The 23,714-nt window shown below is 45.3% G+C and overlaps 1 protein-coding gene across 4 annotated transcripts in view; it reads right to left on the bottom strand.

Moving 5' to 3' along the window:
- gas2l3 (growth arrest-specific 2 like 3) overlaps window positions 1–23,714 on the bottom strand; it is a 55,724-nt gene that overhangs the window by 18,277 nt on the left and 13,733 nt on the right. For 2 of the 4 annotated variants that reach the window (XM_072267368.1, XM_072267370.1), the window contains 5 exons: window positions 21,480–21,565; window positions 18,668–18,714; window positions 14,792–14,957; window positions 5,122–5,240; window positions 797–938 (listed from right to left, as the gene is read on the bottom strand). In XM_072267368.1, the coding sequence (XP_072123469.1) occupies window positions 797–938; window positions 5,122–5,240; window positions 14,792–14,957; window positions 18,668–18,691 (451 nt within the window). In that variant the 5' untranslated portion in view covers window positions 18,692–18,714; window positions 21,480–21,565. Of the gene's footprint in view, window positions 1–796; window positions 939–3,279; window positions 3,330–5,121; window positions 5,241–14,791; window positions 14,958–18,667; window positions 18,715–21,479; window positions 21,566–22,085; window positions 22,257–23,714 lie in introns of those variants that run through there. The other 2 variants (XM_072267369.1, XM_072267371.1) reach the window with 2 other exon arrangements.

Genomic DNA, 23,714 nt, shown 5'->3' on the forward strand with positions numbered 1-23,714 from the left:
CACAACGACTCACCAAAGGCAGATTTGATTCACTGCTTTGACATTTTCACCCACTACTCAATGCTCACATTGTGTTCTTTAATAATAAAGAAAGCAAAATACCAACGGGAAATGGAAATGAGATGTTGCAGCGTTTATATGCTCTCTGGTGCTATGAAAGATCTTCCACTTCTCCCAAAGTGTATCTGCAGCTCGATCTTTGGAGAACAATCAAGGACGCTTCTCGTGGGTGGCGAGGTCACCCGTCAACGCTCCCCCGACACAAGAGGCATTGTGAGCATCACAGACCTCACGCTACGCCCTGCCAGCACAGCCCTGACATTCACTGAACAGGGAATGTGTTTGAACAGAGGTTGTGGGTCACATCTGCAGCAGAGAACGAGTAGGACTACAGAGCAAGATATCATGGCCAGCTGCCCAGAAAGGGCTGGAGACTCAGACAGCCCCATCACGGGCACAACCGTCCCCACCATCGACAAAAAGTGATGCCTCAAAAAGGCAGCATCCATAATTAAGCACCCCACCATCGAGGCCATGTCCTCTTCTCGTTACTGCCATCGAAGAGGACGTACAGGAGTTTGAAGACACCCACTCAGTGTTTTAGGAACAGATTCTCCCTCCTCCACCATTAGATATCTGAATGTCTATGAACACAACCTCTCTACTTGGTTCTATTTTTGCACCACGTATTTATTTTCAATATATTCTTATAATTTATAGCATAGTTAAGTATCACACTGTACTGCTGCTACAAGACAACAAATTTCACACCCTTTGTCAGTGATGATAAACGTACCTAACCCCTCAGACTCAAACAGGTAGGTCTCATCCACCCCGATCGCTCTGCACCAGGACAGGAAATTGGCAGTGTTGTCTCGAGCAAAGAACGACCCGGAACCAGCATCACTTTTACATGGGATTTTCCTCATGGAGAAGTGCTGGAGAAAGGGAAAGCAGAAAATTAAGGAATTTTTGTGGACCTTCATTCCATCCTGTTGAAGCATGCAGTGTCTACAAACTGCCCCAGTAACCAACTCAGACAGCTCCCCCCAAACCAGTAACCTCTTGTGTTAGAAAAGGACAAGGGGAGCAGATGCAGAGAAATACCACCACCTGTCAGTTCTCCACCAGGTCCATAAGACCATAAAATATAGCAGCAGAGTTAGGCCATTTGGCTCATCGAATCTGCTGTCATTTCAGCATGGCTGATTTATTATCCCTCTCAGCCCCATTCTCCTGCCTTCTCCCTATATCTTTTGATACCCTTATTAATCTAGAACCTAGCAACCGCCACTTTAAATATACCCAGTGATTTGGCCTCCACAGCCGTCTGTGAGTCCTGTCTCAGCCTGACTCACCACCCCCGGCTAAAGAAATCCCTCCTCATCATCTGTTCTAAAGGACATCCCTCTGTTCTGAGGTTATGGCCTCTGGTTCTAAACTCTTCCACTATTGGAAACATCCTCTTCATATCTACTCCATTGAGGCCTTTCAATGTTCAACAGGTCCCCCTTTGTCCTTCTAAACTCCAATGAATGCAGGCCCAGAGCCATCAAATGTCCTTAATATGTTAACCCATTCATTCCCAGGATCATTGTCTGGACCCTAATGACAGCACACCTTTTCTTAGACAAGAGGCCCTAGAACTGTTCACAATCACTCCAAACGCGACCTGACCAATGCCTTATAAGGCCTCAGCCTTGCATCCTTGCTTTTATATTCTAGGCAAGGGTGACAGGCTAATCACATCATCACATGTACAGTATACAATCACCAAATACCAACCTTGAGTTCTTTTTCTTGCAAGCATTTACATGAAAGTAAATTACAAAAGAATTTATGAAAACTGTACATAAACAAAGACTGTCATCTTTTGCATACTGGTTAGATGATAAATTATGCAAATTAAAAATAACACTGAGAATGAAAGTTGTAAATAGTAGGTTGTGGCAGCACACACAAAATGCTGGAGGAACTCAGTAGGCCAAGCAACATCTATGCAAAAGTTTACAGTCGACATTTTGGGCCAAGATCCTTCATCAATCCTGATGAAGGGTCTCGGCCCAAAACATCGACTGCAAGTCCTGATGAATGGTCTCTGCCTAAAATGTCGACTGTACTCTTTTCCATAGATGCTGCCTGACCCGCTGAGTTCCTCCAGCATTTTGTGTGTGTTGCTTTGGATTTCCAGTGTCTGCAGATTTTCTCTTGTTTGCAGTAGGTTGTGGAAGCAGTTCAGTGTTGTAGTGAGTGGAGTTATCCATGCTGATTCAGGAGCCTGATTGAAGGGTAATAATTGTTCCTGAACCTGGAGGTTTGGGATTCGACAGTCTCAAACCAGTCTGTTTCAGGGCTAGACCTCATTACATGAATCAGGATACCGTTGTGATTTTGAATACTAAAAATTCTAGTTTTGGTGGTGATAAACATGTTTTCAACATTGATACACCCATGCCAGGATACTGCTCTTTTATACAAGCCATACTTCATTATAGAAACAGAAGGAGTTATTGTGTTCCGCTGTGTCGATCTGTGGGTGGCTTGAAATTTGAATTATGCAAATCATTTCCCTTTAATCAGAGATCTGAACTGCAGCCAGCCAAGTTTTAACCATGAGTTGATTGGAATATCAGGAAAGATGGAATGCAGTTCTGCAGAGCAACATCCTGCTGCCTTGGTAAAGCAGCCAGCATAATCAAAGACCCTCCCATCCTGGACGTTCTCTCTTCACCCCACCTCATCAAACAGAAGATAGAAAAGCCCGGAAACACATCCCACCAGGCTCGAGGATAGCTTCCATCCACTGTTAGACTCCTGAACCGGTCTCTAGTATGATAAGATAGACTCTTGACCTCACAATCCACCTGGTCATGTTCCTGCTCCCCTCGGTCTACCTGCAGCTTCGAGGATTAGCTGGAAGGACAGACGCTGTCACACCAGCGTACTGGAGGAGGTCAACGCGAATACCACAACCACGATACAGCAACACCAACTCTGATAGACCGGTGCAGCCTCCTCTACATCGGTGAAACCCGACGCAGATTGGGGGACCGCTTCGTCGAGCACCTCCACTCCGTCCGCCAAAACAGACAGGATCTCCCCTACAATCCTGACGAAGGGTTCTGGCCCGAAACGTCGACCGATTGTTTCCATGGATGCTGCCCGACCTGCTGAGTTCCTCCAGCGTGTTGTGAGTGTTGCTTTGATCCCAGCATCTGCAGAGTATTTTGTGTTTCTGATAGATAGGCCATGAGTCATGTCATTGGATGTCAAACTCACATCTCCACAATCAGATCCTTTACTCCCAGATGAACGAAGGACAGCGAGCCTCTGCTGGGCAAAGAAAACACTGCCAAGATAACATCAAAGTCAGCCTGAAGGAATTCAACATTACATTCAAAACTGGGATGCACCTGGAGGAAATCTGTTCAAGAGGGAGCAGCGCTTACGAGAACAACCTTCATAGTGTCTGCTGCAAAGGCAGAGACTGAGCAACTGAAAGACACAACCACTAACCAGAGCCAACACTTACTAACGTCCACACTGCACCAGAATACCTGGATCCGGGATCAGCCTCTACAGCCACCCAAGAACCCACCAATAGATAACCCCTCAGGGGAACATCATACTCTACTCGAGTGATGGTACGCTGTGCCACACTGCCCTTTGCAGAGTACTCGTACACAGAGAAAATCGTACTCTACTCTGACTGCACCTTCTCTGCATTCTGTACCACCACAATCACTGTCAGAATGAATTGATCTGTGCAGAAGAAATACAAAACAAAGTTTTTAAGTTTTTCCCTCTGCACCTCGGTAAACACTCGGTGGCCGTTCATCTCCTTATTAATGCAAATATTTAATCAGCCAACCATGTGGCAGCAGCTCAATACAGAAAAGCATGCAGACGTGGTCAGGGGGTTTAGTTGTTATTCAGACCCCTCATCAGAATGAGGAAGAAATATGATCTCAGGGACCTTGACAGTGAAATGATTGTTGGTGCAAGATGGGGTGGTTTGAGTATCTCAGAAATTTATAATCTCCTGGGATTTTCCAGCACAGCTTCAAGTTCACAGAGAATTGTGTAATAGATAATAAACATAAGAGATTCAACTTTCTCCGAGCAGTAAGGCTAATCAACCCCTCCACCCACTAACCCACCCCTCCACACTCCCGACCATCACTACTTCATCATTTCCTGTCAGTCACCTTACGTAGACACTCCTGTGCCTAGCATTATTTTATGGACATACAATCCATAAATAAAAATATATAAGTTAGCTTTATACATTGTGGAGTTTTGTTTTATTATTGTGTCTTTATCTTATTGTGGTTTTTAGTGCAGCATCAGATCCAGAGTAACAATTATTTGGTTCTCCTTTTCACATGCGTACTGGAAAGGGGTAGTATAGGGAAGTGTACTGGAGGGGGCAGTGTAGGGCAGTCTGCGGGACAGGGCGGGACACTGGAAATGACAGCTACATAGCACCCCACTTGGAGTACTGTGCTCAGTTCTGTTCGCCTCACTACAGGAAGGATGTGGAAGCCATAGAAAGGGTGCAGAGGAGATTTACAAGGATGTTGCCTGGATTGGGGAGCATGTCTTATGAGAATAGGTTGAGTGAACTCGGCCTTTTCTCCTTGGAGTGATGGAGGATGAGAGGTGACCTGATAGAGGTGTACAAGATGATGAGAGGCATTGATCATGTGGATAGTCAGAGGCTTTTTCCCAGGGCTGAAATGGCCAACAAGAGGACACAGTTTTAAGGTGCTTGGAAGCAGATACAGAGGAGATGTCAGGGGTAAGTTTTTTTTAAAAACGCAGAGAGCAGTGAGTTCATGGAATGGGCTGCCGGCGACACTGGTGGAGGCGGATACAATAGGGTCTTTTAAGAGACTCCTGGACAGGTACATAGAAAAATAGGGGGCTTTGGGTAACCCTAAGTAATTTCTAAAGCAAGTACATGTTTGGCACAGCATTGTGGGCTGAAGAGCCTGTATTGTGCTGTAGGTTTTCTATGTTTCTATGACATTAAACATTCTTGCACGGGAACACAAGAGGGTACAGAGAGTGAACCGTGAGAATCGCACTTGTGAACTTCAGGGTTGAAAGTGCACTCACCTCCTTGTTCTCCAGATTCCCGCATTCTTTCACTTTCTTTTGGAGAAACGTGACCAGCTTGCAGAGCACTACGCCATTGTCGAGTTCCTCCATGAAATTCTCTGCTCTCAACTTCTTTCCTGAAACACGAATGGGTTCAGGGCCAAACAAGGGAAAATCTGCAGATGCTGGCAATCCGAGCAACACACAAAATGCTGGAGGAACTCAGCAGGCCAGGCAGCATCTATGGAAAAGAGTACAGTCAATGCTTTGGGCCGAGACCTTTCAGCAGGACTGGAGAATAAAAAAGTGGAGGAGTAAATTTAAAAGGTGGGGGAGGGGAGTGAGAAACACGAGGTGAGAGGTGAAACTGAGAGGGGGAGGGGTGAAGTAAAGAGCTAGGAAGCCTATTGGTGACAGATACAGGGCTGGAGAACAGGAGAGGTCAGAAAGCCATGGAAGAAAGAAGTGGGGGTAAGAGGAGAAACAGAGGGAGGTGATGGGCAGGCAAGGAGATAAGGTGAGAGATGGAAATGGTGGCGGGGGGCATTACTGGAAGTTTGAGAAATCGATGTTCATGCCATTAGGTTGGAGGCTACCCAAGGTGTTGTTCCTCCAACCTAAGTGTGGCCTCATTGGGACAGTAGAGCAGGCCATGGATGGACATAACAGAATGGGAATGGCAAGTGAAATTAATATAACCATATAACAATTACAGCACGGAAACAGGCCATCTCAGCCCTTCTAGTCCGTGCCAAACTCTTACTCTCACCTTGTCCCACCGACCTGCACTCAGCCCATAACCCTCCATTCCTTTCCTGTCCACATAGCTGTCCAATTTAACTTTAAATGACAACATCGAACCTGCCTCAACCACTTCTGCTGGAAGCTCGTTCCGCACAGCTACCACTCTCTGAGTAAAGAAGTTCCCCCTCATGTTACCCCTAAACTTTTGCCCTTTAACTCTCAACTCATGTCCTCTTGTTTGAATCTCCCCCATTCTCAATGGAAAAAGCCTATCCACATCAACTCTATCTATCCCCCTCATAATTTTAAATACCTCTATCAAGTTCCCCTCAACCTTCTACGTTCCAAAGAATAAAGACCCAACTTGTTCAACCTTTCTCTGTAACTTAGGTGATGAAACACAGGTAACATTCTAGTAAACCTTCTCTGTACTCTATTTTGTTGACATCTTTCCTATAATTCAGTGACCAAAACTGTACACAGTACTCTAAATTTGGCCTCACCAATACCTTGTACAATTTCAACATTACATCCCAACTCTTATACTCAATGCTCTGATTTATAAAGGCCAGCATACCAAAAGCTTTCTTCACCACCCAATCCACATGAGATTCTACCTTCAGGGAACTATGCACCATTATTCCTAGATCCCTCTGTTCTACTGCATTCTTCAATGCCCTACCATTTACCATGTATGTCCTATTTTGATTAGTCCTACCAAAATGTAGCACCTCACATCTATCAGCATTAAACTCCATCTGCCACCTTTCAGCCCACTCTTCTAACTGGCCTAAATCTCTCTGCAAGCTTTGAAAACCTACTTTATTATCCGCAACTCCACTTATCTTAGTATCATCTGCATACTTACTCATCCAATTTACCATCCCATCATCCAGTTCATTAATGTGTATGACAAACAACATTGGACCCAGTACAGATCCCTGAGGCACACCACTAGTCACTGGTCTCCAATCTGACAAACAGTTATCCACCACCACTCTCTGGCATCTCCCATCCAGCCACTGCTGTTAATACCTAACGATTGAACCTTCCTAACTAACCTTCCGTGTGGAACCTTGTCAAAGGCCTTACTGAAATCCATATAGAAACATAGAAACATAGAAAATAGGTGCAGGAGTAGGCCATTTGGCCCTTCGAGCCTGCACCGCCATTTATTATGATCATGGCTGATCATCCAACTCAGAACGCCGCCCCAGCCTTCCCTCCATACCCCCTGATCCCCATAGCCACAAGGGCCATATCTAACTCCCTCTTAAATATAGCCAATGAACTGGCCTCAACTATTTCCTGTGGCAGAGAATTCCACTGATTCACCACTCTCTGTGTGAAGAAGTTTTTCCTAATCTCGGTCCTAAAAGGCTTCCCCTTTATCCTCAAACTGTGACCCCTTGTTCTGGACTTCACCAACATCGGGAACAATCTTCCTGCATCTAGCCTGTCCAATCCCTTTAGGATTTTATACGTTTCAATCAGATCCCCCCTCAATCTGCTAAATTCCAACGAGTACAAGCCCAGTTCATCCAGTCTTTCTTCATATGAAAGTCCTGCCATCCCAGGAATCAATCTGGTGAACCTTCTTTGTACTCCTTCTATGGCAAGGATGTCTTTCCTCAGATTAGGGGACCAAAACTGCACACAATACTCCAGGTGTGGTCTCACCAAGGCCTTGTACAACTGCAGTAGTACCTCCCTGCTCCTGTACTCAAATCCTCTCGCTATAAATGCCAGCATACCAATCGCCTTTTTCACCGCCTGCTGTACCTGCATGCCCACTTTCAATGACTGGTGTATAATGACATCCAGGTCTCGTTGCACCTCCCCTTTTCCTAATCGGCCACCATTCAGATAATAATCTGTTTTCCTATTTTTGCCACCAAAGTGGATAACTTCACATTTATCCACATTAAATTGCATCTGCCATGAATTTGCCCACTCACCCAACCTATCCAAGTCACTCTGCATCCTCTTAGCATCCTCCTCACAGCTAACACTGCCACCCAGCTTCGTGTCATCCGCAAACTTGGAGATGCTGCATTTAATTCCCTCATCCAAGTCATTAATATATATTGTAAACAACTAGGGTCCCAGCACTGAGCCTTGCGGTACCCCACTAGTCACCGCCTGCCATTCTGAAAAGGTCCCATTTATTCCCACTCTTTGCTTCCTGTCTGCTAACCAACTCTCCACCCACACCAATACCTTACCCCCAATACAGTGTGCTTTAAGTTTGCACACTAATCTCCTGTGTGGGACCTTGTCAAAAGCCTTTTGAAGATCCAAATATACCACATCCACTGGTTCTCCCCTATCCACTCTACTAGTTACGTCCTCAAAAAATTCTATGAGATTCGTCAGACATGATTTTCCTTTCACAAATCCATGCTGACTTTGTCCGATCATTTCACCGCTTTCCAAATGTGCTGTTATCACATCTTTGATAACTGACTCCAGCAGTTTCCCCACCACCGACGTTAGGCTAACCGGTCTATAATTCCCCGGTTTCTCTCTCCCTCCTTTTTTAAAAAGTGGGGTTACATTAGCCACCCTCCAATCCTCAGGAACTAGTCCAGAATCTAACGAGTTTTGAAAAATTATCACTAATGCATCCACTATTTCTTGGGCTACTTCCTTAAGCACTCTAGGATGCAGACCATCTGGCCCTGGGGATTTATCTGCCTTCAATCCCTTCAATTTACCTAACACCACTTCCCTACTAACATGTATTTTGCTCAGTTGCTCCATCTCACTGGACTCTCTGTCCCCTAATATTTCTGGAAGATTATTTATGTCCTCCTTAGTGAAGACAGAACCAAAGTAATTATTCAATTGGTCTGCCATGTCCTTGCTCCCCATAATCAATTCATCTGTTTCTGTCTGTAGGGGACCTACATTTGTCTTTGCCAGTCTTTTCCTTTTTACATATCTATAAAAGCTTTTACAGTCAGTTTTTATGTTCCCTGCCAGTTTTCTCTCATAATCTTTTTTCCCCTTTCCTAATTAAGCCCTTTGTCCTCCTCTGCTGAACTCTGAATTTCTCCCAGTCCTCAGGTGAGCCACTTTCTCTGGCTAATTTGTATGCTTCTTCTTTGGAATTGATACTAACCCTAATTTCTCTTGTCAGCCACGGGTGCACTACCTTCCTTGATTTATTCTTTTGCCAAACTGGGATGAACAATTGTTGTAGTTCATCCATGCAACCTTTAAATGCTTGCCATTGCATATCCACCATCAATCCTTTAAGTGTCATTTGCCAGTCTATCTTAGCTAATTCACGTCTCATTCCTTCAAAGTTACCCCTCTTTAAGTTCAGAACCTTTGTTTCTGAATTAACTATGTCACTCTCCATCTTAATGAAGAATTCCGCCATATTATGGTCACTCTTACCCAAGGGGCCTCTCACAACAAGATTGTTAATTAACCCTTCCTCATTGCTCAAAACTCAGTCCAGAATAGCCTGCTCTCTAGTTGGTTCCTCGACATGTTGGTTCAAAAAACCATCCCGCATACATTCCAAGAAATCCTCTTCCTCAGCACCTTTACCAATTTGGTTCACCCAATCTACATGTAGATTGAAGTCACCCATTATAACTGCTGTTCCTTTATTGCACACATTTCTAATTTCCTGTTTAATACCATCTCCGACCTCACTACTACTGTTAGGTGGCCTGTACACAACTCCCACCAGCGTCTTCTGCCCCTTAGTGTTACGCAGCTCTACCCATATCGATTCCACATCTTCCTGGCCTATGTCCTTCCCTTCTATTGCGTTAATCTCTTCTTTAACCAGCAACGCCACCCCACCTCCCCTTCCTTCATGTCTATCCCTCCTGAATATTGAATATCCCTGAACGTTGAGCTCCCATCCTTGGTCACCCTGGAGCCATGTCTCTGTGATCCCAACTATATCATAATCATTAATAACAATCTGCACTTTCAATTCATCCACCTTATTACGAATGCTCCTTGCATTGACACACAAAGCCTTCAGGCACTCTTTTACAACTCTCTTAGCCCTTATACAATTATGTTGAAAAGTGGCCCTTTTTAATGCTTGCCCTGGATTTGTCAGCCTGCCACTTTTACTTTTCTCCTTAGTACTTTTTGCTTCTACCCTCACTTTACACCCCTCTGTCTCTCTGCACTGGTTCCCATCCCCCTGTTGTGAACCAACCTCCTCACGCCTAGCCTCTTTAATTTGATTCCCACCCCCCAACCATTCTAGTTTAAAGTCACCTCAGTAGCCCTCGCTAATAGACAACATCCACTGCTTTACCTTCGTCAACTTTCTTAGTAACCTCTTCAAAAAATTCAATAAGATTTGTCAAACATGACCTTCCACACACAAATCCATGTTGACTGTTCCTGATCAGACCCTGTCTATCCAGATAATTATACATACCATCTCTAAGAATACTTTCCATCAACTTACCCACCACTGACATCAAACTCACAGGCCGATAATTGTTAGGTTTACTCTTAGAACCCTTTTTAAACAATGGAACAAAATGAGCAAACGCCAATCCTCCGGCACCATGCCAGTTTCTAATAACATTTGAAATATTTCTGTCAGAGCCCCTGCTATTTCCACACTGACTTCCCTCAAGGTCCTAGGGAATATCCTGTCAGGACCCGGAGACTTATCCACTTTTATATTCCTTAAAAGCTCCAGTACTTCCTCTTCTTTAATCATTATGGTTTCCATAACTTCCCTATTTGTTTCCCTTACCTTACACAATTCAATATCCTTCTCCTTAGTGAATACCGAAGAAAAAAAAAATTGTTGAGAATCTCCCCCATCTCTTTTGGCTCCGCACATAGCTGTCCACTCTGATTCTCTAAGGGACCAATTTTATCCCTCACTATCCTTTTGCTATTAATATAGCTGTATAAACCCTTTGGATTTATTTTCACCTTACTAGCCAAAGCAATTAAAATGGGTGTCCACTAGGAGATATTGATTTTCCTGGCGGACAGACAGAGTGTAGGTTCTTGGCGAAGCGGTCTCCAAATCTACATTGGGTCTCACTGATATACAGGAGGCCACACCGGGAGCACGGGACACAGTATACGACCCCAACAGACTCACAGGTGAAGTGTCACCTCACAGGGAATGACAGCTTGGGGTCCTGAATGGTAGTGAGGGAGATGGTGTAGGGTCAGGTATAGCACTTGTTCCACTTGCAAAGATAATTGCCAGGAGGGAGATCAGCGGGCAGGGATGAATGGACAAGGGAGTTCTAATCCCTTGGAGAGCAGAAAGTTGGGGGGGGTGGGGGGGAGGGAAAGATGTGCTTGGTGGTGGGATCCTATTGGAAATTGCTCCTTTCCCTCCCCCCACCTTTTAATCTATTTATCCTTGTATCCCCCAGTCCTGCTGAAGGGTTCCAACCTGAAATGTTAACTGGAGTCTTTTCCATAGATGCTGCCTGGCCGGCAGAGTTCCTCCAGCTTTTTGTGTGTGTTGAATGGATTCAGAGTGTTGATTTACTGCAACACCATTTACTCATCTGAGTGGTCTGCATTTGAATAATTAAAAAATGTTCAAAGTAATCATCAAAGTACATATGTCACTACATACAACCCTACGACTCATTTTCTTGTGGGCATACGCAATAGGTACCAAGAAACACAAAAGAATCAACAAAAAACTGCGCGCAAGATGAACCTACAACCAAGGTGAAAAAGACAACAAACTGCAAATACAAAATGAAGAAACAACAGCCGGGGACTGTAGTTATAAGGAGAGATTAGATTGGATGCTTGCTTTGAATGTAGGAGGCTGAGGGGTGTCTATAAAATTATAAGGGGCATAGACAGAGTAGATAGTCACAGATATTTCCACCGGGGCATGCATTTAAGGCAGGGGTTCCCCACCCTCTTTATACCATGGACCCCTACCATTAACCATTTAAGGCAGGAGTTCCCCACGCTCTTTATACCATGGATCCCTACCATTAACCATTTAAGGCAGGGGTTCCCCACCCTCTTTATACCATGGACCCCTACCATTAACCAAGTGGCCCATGAACCCTGAGGTGGGAACCCCTGGGTTAAAGGGAAAGATGGCAATTGCAAAGGAGATGTGAGGGACAAGTTTTTCTCCCCCTCACGCAGAGTGGTGGGGGCCTGGAAAGTGCTACCTGGGATGGTGGTGGAGGCAAATACATTAGAGAATTTCAAAGAGATGTTTAGCTTGGCACATGAATGTGAGGAAAATGGAAGGATATGGACATTGTGTAGGCAGAAGAGATTAGTTTAGTTGGCCATTTGATTACTAATTTACTTTACTTTATACTTTATTGTCGCCAAACAATTGGTACTAGAATGTACAATCATCACAGCGATATTTGATTCTGTGCTTCACACTCCCTGGATTACAAATATTAAATACTAAAAATATTAAAAATAGTTAAAATTAGTAAATATTAAAAATTTAAATTATAAATCATAAATAGAAAATAGAAAAATGGAAAGTAAGGTAGTGCAAAACAACTAAGAGGCAGGTCCGGATATTTGGAGGGTAACGGCCCAGATCCGGGTCAGGATCTGTTCAGCAGTCTTATCACAGTTGGAAAGAAGCTGTTCCCAAATCTGGCCGTACAAGTCTTCAAGCTCCTGAAATTTATTTGGTTCAGTACAACATTGTGGGCCGTAGGGCTTGTTTCTGTCCTGTACCATTCTATGTTCCAGACAAGGAGAGTGCAAATAGATGGCATGGGTTTGAGATGAGAGAGAGGAAATTTGGAGACCTAAGGGGCAAGATTTTACCCCCCACACAGAGGGTGGAGAATATCTAACACCAGCTGTCATAGGTGGTGGTGAAAACAGACATAATTGCAATGTTTAAAAGGTGTTTGGACAAGTGCATGGATAGGAAAGGCTTAAAGCAGGAGTTCCAAACCTTTTTTATGCTATGGACCCCACTATTAACCGAGAGGTATGTGGACACCAGTTTGAGAATGGAACTCCTGGTTCAGATGGATATGGGCCTGATACAGCCAAGTAGGATTAGTGAGGAAAGGCATTTAGTTTGGCATGAACAAGGTGTGTTGAATGAACCACACCTCTATGCTGTGAGATTCTAGCATTCCGTGAGAGTGATCTGAATGTTACGTGTTGAATCACACTGTTTAATTCTTAGATTAGACTGTTTACTTTCTTTGCATCTTAACAATTAGTTGTCTGCTAATATTTTATATAATTACTTATACAAGTGTAACTGTTTAGTATGTTTGCTAGTAGTCACAGTATGTATCTGCAATTGGCCATTGTGCCCTCTAGTGGTTACATTTGTATGATTCTGGAAAACTTTGCAAACTTTTCTTGATATTCACTATGTGAATAGGGGCTTTCTGATTGGCCTAATCTTACTTGCAAATCTGAATGGAATGTTTCTCATCTATAAAGAGCTCACGTCAAGGCAACATCTCCTTCCTCTTTTGCCTCCCCTTTCTTCACTTACTCGACTTCTATCATTGTCCACTTTCAACTTTCTATTAACACTTTGATCATGAAGCAACAAGTTTTGTGCTCCTTTTCTGACTTCCAAAAGAACTTGGATTTAAACACAAGGTGTATAAGATGATGAGAGGCATTGATCGTGTGGATAGTCAGAGGCTTTTTCCCAGGGTGGAAACGGCTAGCATGAGAGGGCACAGTTTTAAGGTGCTTGGAAGTAGGTACAGAGGGGAAGTCAGGGGTAAGTTTTTTTATGCAGAGAGTGGTGAGTGCATGGAATGGGTGGCCGGTGACGGTTGTGAAGGCAGATACAATAGGGTCTTTTAAGAGACTCCTGGATAGGTACATGGAGCTTAGAAAAATAGAGGGCTATGGGTAACCCTAGGTAATTTCTCAGGTAAGGACATGTTCGGCACAGCTTTGTGGGCTGAAGGGCCTGTATTGTGCTGTAGGTTTTCTATGTTTCTACATCAGAATCCAACATACTGTATGTAACCAGGCAACCAGATAAAAATGAGCCTTATTTAAGACCATTCACCCTGTGTCTGCATGGCACTGGGGACTGTTACATGCTCAAGGAGATTTTTTTTGTATGAGAATAATGTAATGGTCTTTTGGAGGTCACCTGATGTGATTTTCCTGCCGATGTGAGGTCACGTGAGGACATGTGCCCCCCCCCCGTGACTATATAAGGGTCGACTCAGGTGACGAAGGGGGATTTTGAGTTTGTAGATTTTCGGGTAGAACGTGTTGTGCCTCCGTTTCTGTTGCGTGTTTGTTTTTGTCACGCAGTTTCATTTTTGAAACGAAAGGTGCGTTCTCTTACAAGATGTTGTATTATTGAACTGGAAATTTGTGGCTGGAAGTGCCAATTTACTCAATTCCGACAGTTTTGAAGGGAGAGTGAAGAATTCATCGAAGTGAAGGATCGAGAGAAGTCGGTATCGTTTGGCAGTTTAATAAAGGATCGACCTTATTGAGTCTTCGTTGGAGAGAACCTGCATTGAGATAAATCTTGTAAAAGGGCAATGAGTTCATACACAAAGGTGCTCTCTCTCTCTGAAGGAATTTAAGGTCAGTTGACTTAAAGTGTTTATTTTCGCATCGTGAATCCTGTGGACAGAACCAGCAGTAAAGGTGCGTTGGTGAAGAAATCTTTCTCCAGAGAAGTCTCTCCCAATTGAACATGTAAAACTGTTGGACTTTCGAAGTTATCGCTTTAAGAACTATATCTGACTGTATCGCTTTAAGAACTGTTTTCGCATTTAACACTTTAAGAACCAGAGCCGAGTGGCGAGCTGGTGAACAGCTGCGTACCTGTTAACCTCCGCTTAAAGTTTTCCTTTGTTTTTCTTTTCCTTATCGTTTATACGTGTTTAATAAATGTTTGGTTGTTTTTATATAACCTGTCTCGGTTAATATTCATTGTTGCCGGTTACGTAACAGGACAAAGAGAGAACCTCACCAAGCAGGCTGCTCAGCCAGATGGACAGGTCTTCCTGCATCGGCTCCAGTGTAGCCTCGTGTCGAACAGCCAGCCACTGGTCGTACTGCGAAACGTCCGCCAGCCCTGGCCCGTGTCTTGGTGTCAAGGGACTCCTCGAACATGGAGGCTCGTCACCAAACCACATCTGTGGAGAGAGAAGTGTCGGGGTGGGGTGAGGCAAAAAGAAGGACAGAGGTTCACAGAGATTCACAATTATTTGATTTGCCCTTTGCAAATGGTTCATGGCAGGCACTGGAAATCTGAAATACAAACAGAAACTGGAGAAAACGCTTGGCGGGTTGGGTGACTGCTGTGGAGGGAGAAACTTTTCTGTTAACGGGTCTTACACCAGAAACATTAACGTGTATTGGGAGAGGGGATAAGAGAGAACGTCTGGAGTGGGTGAGGGTCTTTCATTATGCTGGCTGCTTTACTGAGGTATTGGGAAGTGCAGACAGAGTCTGTGGTTTATAGGATGCGCTGAATTGTGCCCACAATCCTCTGCAGTTTCGTACAGTCACGGCACAGCAGCTGCCACACTGAGCTCTGGTACGTCCAGATAGGACGTTTTCTGTGGTGCATCAATAAAATTTGGTAATGGCCGAAGGGGACATGCCAAATTTCTACAGGTTCCTGAGGAGGTAGAGGCATCCATGTGCTTCCTTCACCTCAGTGCCTGAGTATTTGGACTAAGACAGGCTATTGGGTGATGTTCACTCCTAGAAATTTGAAGGTGTCAACCTCAGTACCATCGATGTAGGCAGAAGCATATGTACCACCACCACCTCCTGAAGTCAAAGACCAGCTCCTTTGTTGACGTTGCGGGGGTGGGGGGGGGGGTGTGAAGGATACTGTGATGATACTGAAATGTACTGGTTGGGCACAGGAGTACATTCAGCCAGAGACTCATTCCACCGAGATGCAGCACAGAGCGTCACAGGAAGTCATTCCTGCCTGTGGCCATCAAACTTTACAACTCCTCCCTTGGAGGGTCAGACACCCTGAATCAATAGGCTGGTCCTGGACTTACTTCCTGGCATAATTTACATATTACTATTTAACTATTTATGGTTTTATTACTATTTATTATTTATGGTGCAACTGTAACAAAAACCAATTTTCCCCTGGGATCAATAAAGTATGACTATGACTATACCATTTCTCTAACCTCGATATCCTTCCTCTACGTCAATGAATTGTCATTTGAGATACGGCCCACTACGGTGGCATCATTTGCAAACTTGCAGATGGAGTTCGAGCAGAATCTGGTCATGCAGTCATGAGTGTACAGGGTGCGGAGTGGAGTAGAGGGCTGAGGACCCAGCCTGGCAGGGTGCCAGTGTTGAGGATATCACGGCAGAGGTTTTGCTGTCTGTTCTTAAAGAGTATGGTCTGTTGGTGAGAAAGTCAAAGATCCAGTGCAAAGGGAGCATTGACTCTCAGGGTCTAGCATTTGGTGATGAGTTTGCTTGGAATTATAGTATTGAAGGTGGAACTGTAACCAATAAACTTTAGTCTAATGTGCTGTAGGCATCTTCACTGTCTAGACACTCCAGAAATGAGTATATAACCAGGCAGCCAGCGTCTGCTGCAGACCTGTTTAGCAGTAGGTTAATACCTGGGAGGCAGAGGTTGATGAGTGCCATCACTAGCCTCTCGAAGCTCTCCATGAAGGGGATGCCAGCCCTACTGGGTGATAGCTATTGGAGCACATTACCTTGCGCCCGGATGATTGTGGTCTTCTTAAAGCAGGAGGGAACCAAGCAAAGAGAGGCTTAAGATGTCTGCAAATACCCTTGCCAGCTAATCTGCACAGGATCAAAGAATGCCACCTGGGCCCAATTTCTCTATGGGTTCAGGTTGCGGTGGGTGATGACGTGCCTATTCCCTTCTGCTCAAAACGTGCATAGAACGTGTTAAGCTCATCAGGCCCAGCAGGCAGAAGGGGCCAAATGGCCTCCTACTGTTACTATTTTTTACACTAGTGTGTGCCAGCCCTGGTCCTGGTCTTCCCTTCAACCAGGAACTCTGGATATTGTCCCTGAAAGCCACATCAGTACAGGAATTAATGGTGAAAGGTGAAATATTTAAGGGGAACATGAGAGGGAATCTCTTTACTGCCATGGTGGTGAGTAGAACAAGCTGCCAGTGCAACTGGTGGATTCGGGTTCAAGTTCAGCATTTATGAGAAATTTGGAAAAGTACTTGGATGGGATGGGTACGTAGAGTTGTGGTCCCAGTGTGGGCTGGGGGGGTGGGGTTAGGCAGATTAAGTTTGGCATGGACTCGATGGGTCAAGGGGCCTGTTTCAGTTCGATAGTGTTCAAACAACACAAGGCACTATGAAGTTTGTCAGCATCAGTAGAAGGAAATGGACAGTCAACCTTTCAGTTTGAGACCCTGCAGATGGCCTGGAAGAAGGGTCCAGATTTGTTATCAATTACATGTTATGAAATTTGTCGCAACAGTACAAGACATTGAAATTACTATACAAAAAGATAGATAAATAATACAAAGCAGGAATAACAAGGAAATATCAACTGTTTATTCCTCCCCATAGACGCTGCCTGACTTGCTGAGTACCTCCAGCATTTTGTCTGTGTTGCTCAAGGTTTCCAGCATCTGCGGAATCTCGTGTTTACAAGGTAGTGTTCATGGGTTCACTGACCATTCAGAAATCTAATGGTGGAGGGGAAAAAGTCTTTCTTAAAACACTGGCTGTGGATCTTCAGGCTCCTGTACCTCCTCTCGATGTTTGTAAGTAGAAAAGGTCGTGCCCTGGATGATAAGCATCGTTGATGGTGGTTGCCTCCTCCTTGAGGATGTTCTGGATGCTGGGGAGGTCAACACCCATGAGGGAACTGGCCGAGTTTACACCCTTCTCCAGCTTTTTCTGCTGTGCCCTCCTCCCTACCAGATGCAACCAGTCAGAATGGCCTCCACTGTACACCTGTAGAAAATTGCAAGAGATCTTGGTGACATACCAAATGTCTTCAAGCTCCTAAGTGTACCACCTTTGTAGTTGCTTTAATTTGTGGGTTCTAGGACAGATCCTCAGATATGTTGACATCCAGAAACTTGAAACAGCTCACCCTTTCCATTGTGATCCCTCAATGAGGACTGGTGTGCGTTCCCCTGAGGTCCCCTTCCTGAAGTCCACAATCAGTTCCTTGGCTTTACTGACATGGGTACACGGTTGCTGTGACACAACTCAACCAGCCACTCTTTCTCATCATCCTGTCTGCCCCCTCATCACTATCTGAGATTCTACCAACAGTGGTGTTTTCAGCGAAATTATAGATGCCATTTCATCTATGCCTTGCCACATAGCCATGGATGTAGGGAGTAGAGCAGGGACCAAGCACACGTCCTTGAAGTGAGTGGGTGTTGACCGTCAGTGAGATGTAATTTCTGATCCTGATCAGGAAGTCAAACATCCATTTGCAGATCGAGGGACGGGTGAAAGGTCTTGATCGAAAATATTGACTGTACTTTGACCCCAATAGATCCACTGTGCTCCTCCAGCACTTTGTAGCCATTAGCACAATCACATTACAGCACCAACGATCACCAGTCAGGGTTCAATTTCTGCTGCTGCTGCCTGCAAGGAACTTGTAAGTTTTCCATGTGACTGCGTAGGTTTCCCCCGGGTGCTCCGGTTTCCTCCCACATTCCAAAGATGTATGGGTTAGTAGGTTTATTGATCACATGGGTGTAATTGGGCAGCACGGGATCGTTGGGCCAGAAGGGCCAGTACCTCTAAATAAAATACCCCAACTTAAAAGCTGACAGTTCCACTCTTAAAGTATTGTACATGTCATCTGACAAATAAGAGAGCAAAGAAAGCAACTTTACCCGAAGACCTTTCTGTAGAGCCATCCTTCCTTCAGCGATGTCTCCTCCTAAAAGTTAAAACAAAAGATGTCAGAGTAGCATTGACAGCAGAATTATCATCTCTTGGGTCCATCACACATTCACCATGTCTGGGCTCAGCAGACCACAGTGCACCGACAGGGCTTGAGAAGGCAGCTTACTGCGATGTATGATATTCAGTATACTGACAGGGCGTGGCAGATTGTGGGCAGGGAGGTTTCTCCTGGCTGGAAAGCCTTAAATTTGGGGCTGGAGAGTCACCATATTAAACAGGACATGTCTCCCCATCTCAGAAAGTTGCAAATTCAGCCAGCTCCAATATGGGCACTAGCATCCACAGCAATACCTCCAAAAGCTGGCATCCACCATTAAGGATCCCCATCACCCAGGATATGCCCTCTTCTCATTGCTGCCATCAGGGAGAAGCTACAGAACCCGAAAGATACACACTTAACAATTCAGGAACATCTTCTTACCGTAAGACAAAGGAGCAGGACCAGGGCATTTGGCCCATCGAGTCTGCTCCACCATTCAATTATGGCTGATCCTTTTATCCCCCCCAGCCCCACTCCCCGGCCTTCTCCCTGTAACCTTTGATGTCACGGCAAATCAAAAACCTATTAACTTCCACTTTAAATACATCCCGTGCTGCCCAGTTTACACCCATGTGATCAATAAACCTACATCTAAGAAGAGGTACAGTTGACGTTTCAGGCCGAGACCCTTCGTCTGGACTAACTGAAGGAAGAGTTAGTAAGGGATTTGAAAGTGGGAAGGGGAGGGGGAGATCGCAAATGATAGGAGAAGACAGGAGGGGGAGGGATGGAGCCAAGAGCTGGACAGGTGATTGGCAAAAGGGATATGAGAGGATCATGGAGCAGGAGGCCCAGGGATAAAGAAAAGGGGAAGGGGGGAAAAACCCGGAGGATGGGCAAGGGGTATAGTGAGACGGACAGAGGGAGAAAAAGGAGAGAGAGAGAGAAAGAATGTGTGTATATAAATAAATAACGGATGGGGTACGAGGGGGAGGTGGGGCATTGGCGGAAGTTTGAGAAGTCAATGTTCATGCCATCAGGTTGGAGGCTACCCAGACGGAATATAAGATGTTGTTCCTCCAACCTGAGTGTGGCTTCATCTTTACAGTAGAGGAGGTCGTGGATAGACATATCAGAATGGGAATGGGATGTGGAATTAAAATGTGTGGCCACTGGGAGATCCTGCTTTCTCTGGCGGACAGAGTGTAGGTGTTCAGCGAAACAATCTCCCAGTCTGCGTTGGGTCTCGCCAATAAATAGAAGGCCACAGCGGGAGCACCGGACGCAGTATATCACCCCAGCCGACTCACAGGTGAAGTGTTGCCTCACCTGGAAGGACTGTCTGGGGCCCTGAATGGTGGTGAGGGAGGAAGTGTAAGGGCATGTGTAGCACTTGTTCCGCTTACAAGGATAAGTGCCAGGAGGGAGATCAGTGGGGAGGGAGGGCTTATATTCCATCTGGGTCAACACCTTATATTCCGTCTGGGTAGCCTCCAACCTGATGGCATGAACATTGACTTCTCAAACTTCTGCTAATGCCCCACCTCCCCCTCGTACGCCATCTGTTATTTATTTATATACACACATTCTTTCTCTCTCTCTCTCTCTCTCCTTTTTGTCCCTCTCACTATACCCCTTGCCCATCCTCTGGGTTTTCCCCCCCATTCTCCTTTTCCTTCTCCCTGGGCCTCCTGTCCAGTGATCCTCTCATATCCTTTTTGCCAATCACCTGTCCAGTTCTTGGCTCCATCCCTCCCCCTCCTGTCTTCTCCTATCATTTGGGATCTTCCCCTCTCCCTCCCACTTTCAATTCTCTTACTATCTCTTCTTTCAGTTAGTCCTGACGAAGGGTCTTAGCCCAAAATGTCGACTGTACCTCTTCCTAGAGATGCTGCCTGGCCTGCTGTGTTCACCAGCAACTTTGATGTGTGTTGCTTGAATTTCCAGCATCTGCAGATTTCCTCGTGTTTGCGTGCTGAAAGGTAGTGAAATGGTTTTCACCAGGCAGTGACTGAACCTGTCACAAGAGGCAGTGGAAATGGGTTTGCAGGAATTGTCCAAGGTGAATTGTTGAGGGGAGAGGAACGCTGTGGAAGCTTTAGAGAGAGTGCAGAGATTTACCAGGATGCTGTCTAGATTAGAGAACATGTCTTAGGAGAGGTTGAGACAGCTGGGGCTTTTCTCTTTGGAGAGAAGGAGAGTGAGAGGCGAGTTGATAGAGGTGTACAAGATGATCAGAGGCACAGATAGAGAGGACAGCCAGAGACATTGTCCCAGGGTGTGGATAACTAACATGAGAGAGCATAACTGGTGATTGGAGTAAAATACGGGGAGGGTGTCAGGGGTCAATATTTCACACAGAATGGTGGGTGTGTGGAACACTCTACGGGGGGGTAGTAGAGGCAGATACATTAGGGACATTTAAGAGACTCTTTGATAGCTACATAAACAGCCATGCAGGAGGGATGAGTTAGTTTGATCTTAAAGCAAGTTAAAAGGTTGACATAATGTCGTGGGTACTGTGCTTACTGCCCCGTCTTCAACATGATGAGGAGTAATCAGAGAGCTGCTTCTCAGAGAGAACTAAGATTGAGTCAGGGAACCGGACAGACAGAGGCGGACAGTGCGTGAGAGGGGGAGGGAGTGAGTGAGGGACACTCTACACAACCAAGCGAACAACAACTATAGAGTGAACAAACCTGACTGGGTGACAGTGACATGGGCAGGACACACAACCAGAGACAGTTCATAGTACTTACCAACTGAAAGGCTGAAGTCTTTATAAGAGATTTGTTAAAGCTGGCACCATCTCTGGGACTAACGGTTCTTCTGTTGAAAAATCCTCCTGAAATTTAGAAACCTGTGTTACACTTACCCACCAGGTACATTTCCATATATTTGCATAGGCAAAATGTGAGTAGCAAGGTAGCTGGTTAGAACAGCAGTCTACAAACTAGAACCACCCCCCCGCCCCCACCCCTCTCACCAAGCTCCTGGGGCTCCAGCCAAGCTCTGGTCTGACCCACCATGAAGCTGAGAGGCAAAAATTGGAAGCCACAGTAATGTAGCGGTAACTGCAACACTATTACAGCTGTGAGCGTCGCAGTTCAGAGTTCAATCCCAGCATCCTCTGTAAGGAGTTTGTACTTCCGTCCTGTGAGCGTGAAGGTTTCTCCGGGAGCCCTGGTTTCCTCCCACAGTCCAAAGACGTACCGGTTAGTAGGTAAATTGATCATTGTAAATCGTCCCGTGATAAGGCTAGGGTTAAATCGGTGGGTTGCTGGCAGCCTGGCTCAAAGGGCAGAAAGTGTCAACTCGCGTACTCCGCACTATATCCCTAAAGCAAAGTAAAAACTCTCCCCCACCTTGCACGAAGGGAACAGTCGTCTCAGCCACAACGGAGTGCAGCACCGTGCCGTTGGGGTGCCGTGGCCGAGAACCCAGGCACAATCTCCCCGCCTGTCAACAGCCAGTGTACTGTCCAAATCCCCGGCTCAGCGAGGCCACAGAGAGACAGCAGCTACACCCATCACAGGCAAAACATCCACCAGAGGAACAGTAACCCCACAGAAACACTGCTATTCTAGTTAAAACCATGAAATGTCCGTCATTCTGTGATCAGTACACCCCCTCGTTAATAATGAATAGATCTGCATTAACATTTGAACTAGGACCAGAGGGCACAGCCTCAGAATACAAGGACGTCCCTTTAGAACAGAGACGAGGAGGAATTTCTTTAGCCAGAGGTTGGTGAATCTGTGGAATTCATTGCCACAGACGGCTGTGGAGGGAGAAGTCAGGAGATTGGGGTTAAGAGAGAAAATAAATCAGCCATAATTTATTTTCTATAAGATACAAGACATAGGAGCAGAATCAGACCATTCAGCCCATCGAGTCTACTCTGCCACTCCATCGTGGCTGATTATTATCCCTCTCAACCCCGTTCTCCTGCATTCAACCAGTAACCTTTTACACCCTATCTAATGAAGAACTGATCAAACTGCACTTTAAATATGCCCAATCTTGCCCTTCATAGCCGTCTGTGGCAATGAATTCCAAAGAATGACTTGATGGAACAATTGGTCTAATTCTGCTCCTATGCCTTCGATGTTATGGTCCAACATTCCTCCTTTACAAGTCAACATCAGGCTCATTAGGAAACACTGGGGTGTGGACAGGAACATGTCCCAACAAACGCGTCAGACTCTCCCCACCCTTTGTTCAGACTGGGTAAAACTGCCCTAATTCTCACTGCCAAGCAGGGGTGGGGGGAGTGAGTGGCACAGTGGGCATTAAGGGTGCCAGTCAGCAGTAGAAACAAGGAGTACCCACCTCAGATTGAGAACAAGGGTTAGAGAACGAGTGGGGAAAATGTCCGCGTACAAGAGGGAAGGAGGGAGAGTCTGGGACAGCGAAATTTGCTGGTTTAAAAAGCTCCAATAAGCTGAATGAGATATAACCATTCATAATACCACAAGACCATTAGCACTAGGCCATTCAGCCCATCGAGTCTGCTCTGCTATTCTATCATGGCCGATTTATTATCGCTCTCAACCCTATTCTCCTGCCTTCTCTCTGTAATCTTTGTTCCCTTGACTAATCAAGAACATATCAATCTCTGCTTTAAATATATCTAATGACGACCTCCACTACCATCTGTGGCAATGAATTCCACAGATTTATCACCCTCTGGTCAAAGTAATTCCTCCTCCTCTTTGATCATGTTCTGGGTCAGAAGTTGAGTAGCTATTAGCAGCAAAAGCAACACAAAAAATTCTGGAGAACTCATATATGGAGGAGTTAACAGACTGAAGAAAAAAAGCTGACAAGAGAGGAGTTCTGACCTTGGGAGAAAGAGAAAGAGGAAGGGAACCAGAGGGAGGTGATGGCCCTGTGAAAAGAGAAGGGGTAATGCGGGAGCCAGCATGGGGAATTGAAAAAGAGAGAAGGGGGAGCTGGGGGGAAATTATCAGAAGCTGGAAAAAAATCGATGT

This window comes from Mobula birostris, chromosome 9 (genome assembly GCF_030028105.1).
Source record: "Mobula birostris isolate sMobBir1 chromosome 9, sMobBir1.hap1, whole genome shotgun sequence".
In the NCBI taxonomy this organism is placed as follows: domain Eukaryota; kingdom Metazoa; phylum Chordata; class Chondrichthyes; order Myliobatiformes; family Myliobatidae; genus Mobula; species Mobula birostris.